Source organism: Siphateles boraxobius, unplaced genomic scaffold (genome assembly GCF_051911475.1).
Source record: "Siphateles boraxobius isolate OS27281-9 unplaced genomic scaffold, OSU_SipBor_1 19, whole genome shotgun sequence".
In the NCBI taxonomy this organism is placed as follows: domain Eukaryota; kingdom Metazoa; phylum Chordata; class Actinopteri; order Cypriniformes; family Leuciscidae; genus Siphateles; species Siphateles boraxobius.
Window position 1 is genome coordinate 22,916,370 of NW_027508799.1, and position 12,230 is coordinate 22,928,599.

Genomic DNA, 12,230 nt, shown 5'->3' on the forward strand with positions numbered 1-12,230 from the left:
TTCCGTAATGCAACAGATTGTAGAAATCAGATTTACATGGGCACACCCATTGCACATTTTTTAGCAGGTCTGTGAAAAATCCTAGACCTGATAAAAACTCGGAATGCACACCTATATTTGCATATTAGGGCCTATATCATGTGCTGCTGACATGTTTTCATACTCTGTCATACATTGCCATATTGCTGTGTTTCCCTCTTGGTAGACTGTGGTATGTCCTTTAACTCCTTCATGTTAAATCTGTAATGACTAAGTCAGCGATGGACCCTGAGGCACATATAACTCCTTCATGTAAACTTTGGGTTTAATCCGTATTTTCTTTTCTCCCCCAGTCATCACTCAGGAATAGTTACTGTGTTGTTCTCATTCAAGGTAAGCTTTCATATGGTTTCGGGCATATGAAGCTTATTTTTTCATTCATTCTGCATCCCTTGGTTGCCAATAATTCTGCTTATGCTCTTTGCTGGTGTGTAATTCTCTAGAATTTTAGAATTATATTCCTGAATCAAGAATGTTTTACAGGATTCTACAAGAACTCCAAGAACCAGTTTAAGGTTCTATAGGACTACTGGGTGAATGTGATTTCACCAAGTGCAACATGTTCCTGGATCAACATCTTTGTTGATCCTGGAACAACATTCTAAGCAAACAATCAGATTTGAGGAACAAGTTTATTGTTTATGTCAAGTGTAGGCTTACAACCAGGGTTAGGTGCTTCTACATCAGTGATATTCACCCATTATTTCCCTCTGATTCAAGGGATAAGTTATGGGTAGGGCTAAGTTTAGGGGTAGGGACAGGATTAGGACTAAAGTTTTGGACAGGAATATTGTTCCAGGATCAACAAATTATGTTGATCCAGAAGCATATCTTAGTGAAATCATGGTGACCAGGAAAACCGCTCTTGTTCATACAGAATTTATACTGTGCATGCTTTTGACAGTCAACCAGTGTTGGGGAATGTTACTTTTAAAAGTTAGAATTTGGTGCTAATCATTATAAAAATAATTATTAATTATTTTATAAATTACTTTTTTCTCAACAGCATCTAACTGAGACTCTTTCTCCTCCAGAATGGAAGCACTATGCTTGGTATTTACCAATACCAGCACTACATACGTTTTAAAACCCTAAATGTTGGTTTAGGTGGGAAAAAAAGTTTGCGCTCTTTACGTCAATGAAACACAACACACTCCTTAGACCAATATCCATCATGCTCACACACCTCCCACAATACATGTGCACCTTTTATCCCCATTTCTCCCAACATGCCTTAGAGAAGGGATATTAAATGTACATTTTTAAATAAAAAAATAATGTGTATTAATTACTTGACAAAATAAATGTAACAAGTAACAGATACTTTACTCATTACATGAAACCATAGTGTAAACTTGCTTAAGTAAAATCCTTTTAGAAAATTTTAGAGACAGGAATTACCACAAAATAGGATGTTACCCCTTTTTCACTTGAGACCAAGCGGTGAGAAGCAAAACTCAATTCTGATGTATAATTTCTGCAGATTTTTTCACTTTGAACCTACATGTATGCTTTGTATACTTTATAACGGCGGTCATTTGCATATGCAGCTTAATTTATAGCACATTCAACCAACTGCTCACGCAGCTCAACATGTTACAGCAAGCAAAGATGAGACATGCAATGATGATATGTTTTATGAGCGCCTGAATAGCTGCAAAAGCTTGCAGAGATTTGATTGTACTCACTGCCTCAACATTTTTGCTGCACCTGCCAAACACTGACCAATTCCTGTCCTGATTTTACTGTCTTCCTTTTCTTCTCGTCTGTCTCTACCTCTTCTCTCTGTACAGTGGCCCCCAAAAGGTTATTGGACACTTAAGTCACACTTAAAAATGTCTGAATGTCAATGCATTAGGGTCATGCTGAAGTATATATTTTTGTAATAGGTAAAAGTGTGTCTGCAAACAAATGATGTTCAGGCTTTTAACTTCACTTTTCTGAGACTTGTTTCTGTATCAGTACGTTTTGAATCAGTTCTCCTCAAGTTCACACAGGTGTCATGGTAAACAACCGTCCACATTTTGAACAATTCATCTATTGTTTTATCATTTGAAACCTTACGAACTTCTTTTTCTGAAACGTTCTGCTAAGAAGTGTGTGGGCTGTCTTTCTTTAAAATAAATGGCACTAGGTTTGATATTTTATATAATACAAAGACTTTCAGACATTTTTAAGTATGGCTTATGGCCACTGTATGTTGTGAAGAATACATGTATCTCGTAGTTTCGTTATTTTCAGTGTCGTCTCTCTGACTGTCTATCCTTCCCCTCTTTCAGGAGGTTTTACGTTCTTTGAGCTGATGAAGCGAGGCGTTCCCTTACACCTCATTGATAAGTACATGAACGAGTCTAAGACCTCAGAGAAGTCCGAGTCAGAGAAGAAGGGATCCAACTGAAGGCTGATTCACCCAATGATTACCCAGAAATCCCTGTCACTACTACAAATAATGGCATATGTGTCTTTGGCATGGTATGCTTTGTTCAGACATGGATCTATAATTAGAAAGTCTGCGTCTGTCACTGTGAAATCATGTAGAGCTGTGTTTTAAGAATTGCCACTGAAACTCAGATGCATGCCTTTAGTAAACTGGATTGTAGCTTCAACATATACCACAAATAGACATTTTTATTGTGAAAAACATTGAGCAGTCAGTTACAGATACAGTATGATGATGCAGTTAATTTACGTTTTTCTGGGTTTGGGAGACGAGGGTGGTCCAAAGTCCGGGTTTTGCCGTTTCTGTCTTTCTTTTCCTTTCTTTTTTCTGCCTGTTTGACTTTACCCCTGGTGTTTTTCAACCCCTTTCCATCATTCTCTAGTGAATCTACTGAAATCCACTTAGATTAGCAATGTCAATACTGTGCAACTGGCAGATCAGACATCAGACAGATAAGTCAGTGTCAGAGAGACAGGTTTGTCGAAGGTTGCTTGATAGTACATGCCAATGTTCATTTTAGCATGACAGTTGAATAAATGTCTCTATATGAATTTTTTTTCTGTTTCTTTCTTGTTTCAGAAAGTTTCTTATTTGAAATTTTTTCTGCAATATAGCTTTGCTCCTTTCTCCATTATGCATAATTGCAAATTTTATTTTAGCTTATTTTGGGCTTGTTTGTTTGTCTTGCTAGTTTTGACAACACTGTTCCTTGGGCACAAACTATTATTTATTTATCAATCTATGCATCTCCGTCTCTATCTATATTTGGGTTTAAATCATTTCTAAATATTATTTTAATAAAAATGCATCCCTTTTCTTTTGTAACCTTTAGGTAACCATTAGAAAATTCACTGTAAAAAGTATTGTTGGTTTAACTTGAAAAGTTCATTGAAATAAAACATTTGAGTTAATACAATGAAGGAGATTGGTTTAATCAAAAGAAACTCAAAATAATATGTCATCTGAACCACATTAATTGTCTAAGCTGATTTGACAAAAGAAAAAAAGTTGTGATATAACAAATCATGAAAAAAATTTTTTTACGGCCTAGTTATCTATAAATATTTGACCCTAAATTGTACTTAGTGCATGAAATATCCAACATCCCACATCACCCCCGGTTAATTAAATGCATCATTCGGGTATTTAAAGGGCACTTTATGTTTTTGGAATTTTCAGTGTAAAGACAAAAAGGCATACAATAGTGCATATGTACATAAATTGGGGCACACGTAAAACCTTGTATGTGTTTGAGATTTAAAATAACAAACATCTACAACACAATGATAAATAAGGACAGTGTTTATGGTTTGTTACTGTTCTGTCCGATAGTGATGCGAAATGAATGAAAAGCGCTAAAACAGTGTATAGTTGCTATTGTTAACAAAACAATTTGTGACTCTTTGTTAGCATCTATTTATCGTCAGGTGAAAAAAAACATATCAGACTTGCGTGGTTACTCCATTGAAACACCTATAATTAAATTACAACAAAACCAAACAAAAATCCTCTTCAACTTTTTTGTTTTAATTTATTTTGGCCGGGCTCGAGCCTTAATTTGGGTCAGATCTATGATTTGCACTCTGCTAGAAATATGATGGTGAGTATGACCATTCAGTCAATGATGATGGTGTCAGTCAATACCTTACCCACGGAAATCAGTGTTATTTCAGGTAATATTTATATACCATAGAAGTTAATAATATTTTGCATTAGCTTTTATTTTAATATTGCTATATATATATATATATATATGTGTGTGTGTGTGTGTGCTTTTGTCATTTAAATAAATAAATAAATAAAACATTTAAATATGTAAGTTTTAGTAGGCTAATTAGATTTAAGCCAAAACTAGAAAATGCTGCCTTTGCAACTAACCGAAATAATTTTTTCCATCTAATATTTATATTTTATTACAGCTTATTTCAACAAGAGAAAAGGATTTAAAAAAAAAAAATAGATTAAGTTAATAACAACAAGACTGCCTGATCAACATCTGCGCCCCTGTTGGTCAGACGCGATACCGCATTCGTTCAAATTTCCCGGCTGTGTCCTCTTCCGGACCGCAGTTTCCTGCACCTCTATGTTTATCTGCTCTCAACTATTAGGAACGGAGGAGCCTGTCGGTTCCGCTCATCAAAATGACTCTCCACACGTAACCACCGCAAGCTAATGTCGTCTTCTATGTGGTCACCTGGGGATTAGGACCAAAACATTGCATTGACCCTGCCAAAAGAGCGATCATAATGTGCGCGTGTCCGGAGCCGCTGTCTGCGATCCAGCTCAAGCGCCTGGAGGAACACAAGTACAGCGCGGCCGGTCGCTCTCTCTTCGAGCCGCCCTGCCAGATATACTGGAACTGGCTGGTCCAGCAGATCCCGACATGGGTCGCGCCGAACACGCTGACCATCATTGGACTCATCATTAACATCGTAACGACGGTCATTCTCGTGTACTACAGCCCCACGGCCACGGAGGAGGTGAGTTCAGTTCAGGCGCGAGCGAAACTTTGAGTGACAGCGTTACGTGTTTCGTTCTATTTAAATGCCCTGGCTGGCCACGTCAGTTTTAAAAATAAACACTCACATTTTAGGATCGCATTGCTTTCGGTGGTGCTGAACGAAGACCATAAATACACAAGTAAGGTTTCGTGGCTTCGTGTTTGTGCATTTTTTGGACACTGTCTCTAGTAGCACATTGGTTTATCGATTGACGTTAACTGATGTAGTTGTCGTTGTTACAGTGTTTTGTTACACAAATACGTACTGAGTAATATTAGTTAACTAACGTTACATGTACTTACTATAGGTGTGAGATTAGGGGTTGGTTTGAGGTTAGTAACTTGTAACTATCTCAAATTTACTGTTATTACTACTATAGTAAGTACATGCAACATGTTACTACGTAACCTTAAAATAAAGTATTGTCTGCTTGGTAGGCATTGTAAGGAGCTTTATCAGATTTATTGACTTTGAAGGCCATGTTTGTTATTTTAGTTGTTGACCCTCTATCTGATTTTTGGCTGCACTGTGACCGCATGTCACAGTACCCTTTGTCATATTTCCAGAATCATAGACTATAGTCCACTGGCAAAGTCCAGATTCCGCTGTTTATTGCTATGCAGTTTTGGAGATTGCTGCTGAATGCACACTTTAACCCACCTGTTGCCAGGATAGAACATAGATAAAGGGAGTGAACTTTGACCCGGATACACACTTATTGGTCAGGTCATAATATTATAATTAAACAATATTGCATGAGCAAGAACTGCTGTATTGAATATCAGCACAAGGCACAGGTAATCACAACTGTGATGATATTCACTACTACAGCACAGTTATGAGTGTGATGTTGCTTTTATCACCTAAACTTTTTAAGTTTGGGGTCTGTAAGATTTTTAATTAATTAATGCTTTTATCAGCAAAAGTGACAGTTAAACCTTTATTAGGTTACAATTTTTTATTTATTTAAAATAAACGCTGTTCTTTTGAAATGTTCTTTTTTTTTTAAATCAAAGAATCCTGAAAAAAGGTATCTTGGTTTTTCCACAAAAAATATTAAGCAAAACAACCATTTTTAACACGGATAATATTAAGAAAAGTTTTTTGAGCGCCAAATCAGCATTAAAATGATTACTGAAAGATCATGTGACAATGAAGCCTGGAGTAATGATGCTGAAAATTCAGGGTTTTCATTACAAAAATAAACTACATTTAAAAAATACTCAAATTGAAAATTTCACTCTATGTTTGATTAAATAATTGCAGACTTGGTCAGCATAAAATTTGTTTCTAAAACATAAAAAAATAAAAAAATCATACCAGCCCCAAACGTTTGAACAGTAGTGTAAGTGTTGTTTAACACCAATAGGCATGTCAGATAATACACATATCACTATTTTTATCCACATATTTAGGCCCAGAATTTAATCTGACAACCATGTACAGTGCATAATCTCCAATTACTATAGTATAATGGAAATTATCATTATCTGTGTCTATTATCAGAATCGATATAATATAAATTATACTGTACTGTATGTCCTTATTCATGTAACTGCATAGGCCTGATATTGAGTTGTGTGTCCTGTTCTCTTAACAACAATCACATCCAAAGTCACAGGCTGAACAGGGAGAATTATTTAATACATTAAAGGCCTTCAAGAGATTTTTGAATGAAAAGTACTGAAGGGATGGATCTGAAACACACAGGAGATTTATTCTTGTTTTGTGAATGTGCAGTGAAACCAGATGGCCTGCATGTAGGCTCTCTGGGAAATCGACCCTGTAGGCCACATGGACCTTTGCCCATATCAGACTGTTACACACACACACACACACACACCTTGATTTAAACAACTTGTACCTAGTCTTTTGATTTCGCATTATCCACATTTATGGGTCTTTTCAAAGCACTCCACAACGTCATATTGGTTACTCATGGTCTTTATATGGTATTTTTTTCAACCTTTATCTCTTATTATTACATCTGTTATCCTATTACACCCATGCTAATATGCTAAATCTTATATTTCCAATCTACACTTAATGTTTTAGAGGTATGAAATGAAAAATAGTGAAAATTATGCCTAGATAAGCAAGAAACAGAGCATTAAAGCAGACAATTACGCCCATCTACTTTAAGGATTTAAATCATTTCACATTTGTACAGGTTCTTTCCTTCATATTTTATTATTCTCACTCTGCTTAGTTAGAATAAGAAGTATGGCTGAAGTGCTTCTTTCCCAATTCGCTTCTCAGCAAATGAAATTATGGCAAAATAGTGGAAATAACTGTATCTATTAAAGGAAAGAAGATAAAAAAGCTCCTTTGTGTCCATGTTTGCTAACCTTGATAAGTTTCATTTTCAGTCTTGCATAAAATAATACAAACCATCCATATCAGTTAGAGGTCAAAGATTAGTTTGAGGGTTTGTTTTCTCTCTTGTCATAAGCTAATACACAAGCCATACAAGCTTGAATGGTTGAATGTAAGAAACTGCAGATAAATGAACAAAGATCAAATAATATCATTTGGAAAATCATTGGCTTTAATTGAGTCAAACAAGAAGAACCAGGTCTTAAAAAATTCTTAGTTGTTCAGGTAATGTTTGGCCTGGCCTTTATTTTTTACTTCATACCTACCCTTTTTAGGCTCCAGGTTGGGCCTTTATTCTCAGCGCGTTAGGTCTCTTCATCTACCAATCGCTGGACGCCATTGATGGAAAGCAGGCCAGGCGGACCAATAGCAGCTCAGCTCTTGGGGAGCTCTTTGACCATGGCTGTGACGCAGTTTCAACAGGTATAACCAGCCAGACAACCTTTCATCCTTCAGTTATGAGTAATGTAAAGTAGTGCTTTCTCAGGCAACCATCAGTATTACTATTGTTTATACTTACAGTTAGTTCTTTGAATTAACCTCTTTTAAATTGGCCCAGTAAGCAACCAACTAGCTACATCCTAAAAACATGGGGGGGAAATCAATTATTGTTTACAATAATGAAACTGGATATTGGGTAATACTTTCATTGATTAGCAGTAGATTTATGCTGTTTGTTGTTTATTCACATCTTTACATATTAACAGCATTCTAATTGGATTGCTCTCTTAGTGTTTGTTGCTGTGGGAACGTGTATATCCTGTGGGATCGGCGCTCACCCTAACTGGATGTTTTTTTGTGGCTTTGTGGGCATGTTCATGTTTTTCTGCGCGCACTGGCAGACGTACGTGTCTGGAACACTCCGCTTCGGATTGTGAGTGTATCTGTTCATGGCTTATTCGACTGAATTCATTGAACCTGTCTGTGTGGGTTTTTTTTTTTTCAAACTGTTTTATTGTTGAACGGTTTCTGCAGGGTTGATGTGACAGAGGTCCAGATTGCTATTGTGATCATGTATATCATGACAGCATTCGGAGGAGTGGGTCTTTGGGAGACTAGGGTACGTCATTCACCTTCTTTAACAGACTTCTCTAACAGACAGACCTCAGAGTTTCTTTCTCATAACATTCATAAATTCACTCCCATTATAATCACTGAAACCGTCTACACTAGAAGTGGCCAGTCACAACATGATTTCAAATGGAAAACAAACCGACACTCCATGTCTATGACTTGCACAGTTACTCATTTTCACCATAAGTCTGAAATAATATGATTTTACTTAAAAGTATCATTTTGTGAGAATTGACTGCTAGTTCATTTGATATATATTTAAGTAATTTCTGACAGTTACATCAAAGTCAGCTTATGTTTCTGGCCTACTAATTTAAAATCAATTTTTTTATTAGTAATTTTTAATTATTCAAAACACTAATATAATAATAATATATTAAATTTAGGTAAATATAATATACATCTATCAATTATATTATAATTATTGATATTATTATAATGTTAGTATTGTGAATAAAGAAATAAACATGTAAATAAATAAATAAATAAAAACTAATATTGATATATTTATATATAGATTTATATTATATCTACCTAAATGTATTTAAATATAATAATATAGATATTTATTTATTTACAAGTTTATTCTCAATATTAATATAATAATAAAAATAATACATTTATGTAAATATAATGTAATTTATCATTTATGAATAGTTTTTATTAACATTCATTCATAATGCCAATATAATAATACATATTAGTAAATAGAATTGATTATAATTTCATATAATAACCTCAGTTGGAGTGTGACATGCAATTGGGTGCTTCTAGTGTATACATGGTTTCATATAATTATTTTAAAAGTGTTCAGACTATAATATATGAAATGATAATTTACAACAAAAAATAAAAAAATTATAATTCAAACCCTTCAACACTGTGAATCATGACAGAGGCCCCTTTCTGAGTGTGTTCTTTAAGTAGACCTTCTGTCTTTTGCTCTCGCCTCCTTCCTGAAGACAGACTGTGAACAGGTAAATGTAGGTAAAAACTGCTTCCATGGCTACGTCACCCATAGACATTATTTTGCAAAAACAAAGCAGATGATTTCAACACCCAAATCAGTCTTTTCAAACCTCCATATTCTAAAGCATACTCAGAGCTTCAGCCTCACCCCTTCCCAGCACCCCTGCTCACATGAGTCACGAACTAACAGCTATTCTCATATTATATATTCTCATATGTTTCACTCAGTTGCCTGTTCTTGGTGTGAATTTCCAAACATTTCCAATTCTCGGCATCATCGGCGGGTTCCTGTATTCAACCTATAACTACTTCTACATCATCCTGAATGGTGGCGTGGGCAAGAACGGCTCAACCGTTGCAGTAAGTGCACTCCAGCAGTGCATGGGTCATTGAAGTCTTTGTTGTTTTTGTTCTTTAAAAGCATTGATTCCTATTGCAGTCATGTTTTTTTTTTTTTGGCTTTGTGCTTCATATGATAACTAATTTTCTAGGTTTAACAATGCAAAGTAGAAAAAAGTGGTATTCGCTAAATAATAGGGTAACTTTAACAGTGCGCGTCTTCCTCAGGACACCAGTGTGTTGTCTCCTGGTCTACACATCGGTCTCATCCTTACTCTGGCCTTCATCATCTTTAAAAAGTCCACCAGTCAGCTTTTCGAGCACCACCCTTGCCTTTATGTTCTTACATTTGGCATGGTGATCGCCAAGATCTCAAATAAGCTGGTGGTGAGTTTCTCATGTAGCTGGTGCCTACATCATCTTCATCCTTTTCTTAAACAGTTTTCCAGAACGATCTAAAGTGCATCAGGTGTTTTCAGGTATGATTTGCTCTACAGGTGGCCCACATGACCAAGAGTGAGCTTCATCTTCAGGACACAGCCTTCATTGGTCCTGGACTTCTCTTCCTAAATCAGTATTTCAACAGCTTTATTGATGAACACATCGTACTTTGGATTGCCATGGTGAGCCGGAACCATTAGTGGGTCAAACCTTCAGTGTAGCAATTCAATTGAACTGCTTAAGTGTTTTTTCGTTATACTTTTCGAACATACTATAAAGCTGTATGGCTTCTGACCAATGTATTTTATGAGCAAATTATGGAAGCTTTTTTCTGCCACAGAATAATAAAAAAAAGGTAATATAAACTCACAATTGCGAGAAAATGTCAGTTTTTTAGCTTTTTTCCAGAATTCAAACTTTATAACACGCACTTGCAAGTTTATGTCTCACAATTCTGAGAAAGTCAGAATTGTGAGTTATAAATTTTCTTGATTTTTTCGCAACAGCCTTGACAATTAGCATTTGAGTCAAAACTAAACAAGCCTGTCTTATCTCAATCACCTTTGTTTAGGTGCTGTCGCTGGTGGATCTGGTGCGTTACTGCATGGGCCTATGCCTGCAAATCGCCTCCCACCTACGAATCCGGGTTTTCAGCATCACCCCACAGGGCCACACCCACAGAGACTGACAATTTGCCCGGCGGGAGGAGGAAGCGGGATTTAAGAATGAAGACGTCGTTCCGCTTCTCAAGCTAGAGCAGGAGAAACCCACCAACCAAAACCGCAACGGCCTTGACAGTGTGAACACCACAAACTAACAGAACTGAAGGTTTTGCCAGGTTTGACCAGACCATCTTGAGTAAGAACAGCTCGTATTGTTTTTCCACACTAATGTACACTAGAATAACTCACTGGATCAAAAGAAAAGGTTTAGACACAACGAAATGTACAAAACATGGCCTCAGGGCCAGAGCGTCACTTAGCCAAGTTCAAGTCTTCTGTTGCCTTGAAAAGGTTCATTCTGCGCTGGAACGAACTATAGATTATTATTTCAAAGGATAAATTGGAAATTGTTGGGAAATCAAATAATCATTCACTAAAGATGAATTGGCCAAAAAGTCTACATGGCCTAAATATTTCTAATCCAAAGCATTGGGTCAAAAAAAACAATTATCAAAAATACCCCAAAAAAGATTTAATGGGGGGAAACATTTTTGTCTCACTGTAGTATTCATCAGAATAGATCTGCACTTTGTTTTTTGGGTTTGATCATGTTTGTCAATTTTAAACAAAAAAAAGGGAAGCTACAACTGCAGTTTGGGCAATCGATTAACAATCTTCTGCGATTGTTTTTAAACTAAGCCCAATTTCTACATCATATAATATCCATAATTTCATTTAGACACATTTTATAACTCTGATCTTGGTAAAGTACAAAAAAAAATGTATTACAAATTTCGTTATTGTATTTAAGACTTCATATAGTCGACAAACTGCCAGTGGTTTTTCATCACAGAACCTTTTTACCGTTTAGGATTTTTACTGTCATTAAAAAAGCAGCTATTTGTAGATCTTGCGAGACTTTGCATTAAAAAAATAAGATCCAGAAATAAACTTTGCCCAAACAGCCATTGTAGCTTTAAGAAGTAAAAGTAAACTTTTTGTGATTGTCCAGTGATTACAGTGTATGTATTTATTTTAATAATCTGACTGAATTTAGTGTGAAATTAAGTCAAGCCTGTTTAAAACAAAAATAATAATTGAAAGAACATAATTGTCAAGGATTGTGGCTGTGTGTTAAAAACAGGGACAAGGATTTTTTGGAGGGGGTTTATAGGGATTTTGGGGGGGTGTTGATCCTCTGTGCCCGTTTTATGATGCACTATCTCTGCCAGCTTAGAATCATCTCCTCCCAAAGGGCTAATAAAAACAAATTTTGTGTGACTTGAATAAAACACTGTCTAAAGTCATTTCCTCTTTCTGAAAGCAAGAAGCAGTGACATGCAACACCTAAAAATGGGATTTAAGGAGCAGCTGCCTTTCAAATTCCAA

At 35.9% G+C, this 12,230-nt stretch overlaps 2 protein-coding genes across 13 annotated transcripts in view; both read left to right on the forward strand.

Moving 5' to 3' along the window:
* The window catches only part of mybpc1 (myosin binding protein C1), a 41,021-nt gene extending 37,991 nt beyond the window's left edge, over positions 1-3,030 (forward strand). For 8 of the 12 annotated variants that reach the window (XM_077234337.1, XM_077234333.1, XM_077234328.1 and 5 more), the window contains 2 exons: positions 333-372; positions 2,319-3,030. In XM_077234337.1, the coding sequence (XP_077090452.1) occupies positions 333-349 (17 nt within the window). In that variant the 3' untranslated portion in view covers positions 350-372; positions 2,319-3,030. The remainder of the gene's footprint in view (positions 1-332; positions 373-2,318) is intronic. The other 4 variants (XM_077234326.1, XM_077234327.1, XM_077234331.1 and 1 more) reach the window with 1 other exon arrangement.
* Positions 3,031-4,501: 1,471 nt separating this feature from the next.
* chpt1 (choline phosphotransferase 1) lies at positions 4,502-12,133 on the forward strand. The gene is made up of 8 exons (XM_077234340.1): positions 4,502-4,959; positions 7,632-7,779; positions 8,089-8,230; positions 8,332-8,416; positions 9,628-9,759; positions 9,967-10,125; positions 10,236-10,361; positions 10,751-12,133. The coding sequence occupies exons 1-8, from the start codon at positions 4,726-4,728 to the stop codon at positions 10,865-10,867; spliced, it is 1,143 nt and encodes a 380-aa protein (XP_077090455.1). The 5' UTR covers positions 4,502-4,725; the 3' UTR covers positions 10,868-12,133.
* Positions 12,134-12,230: the final 97 nt, after the last annotated feature.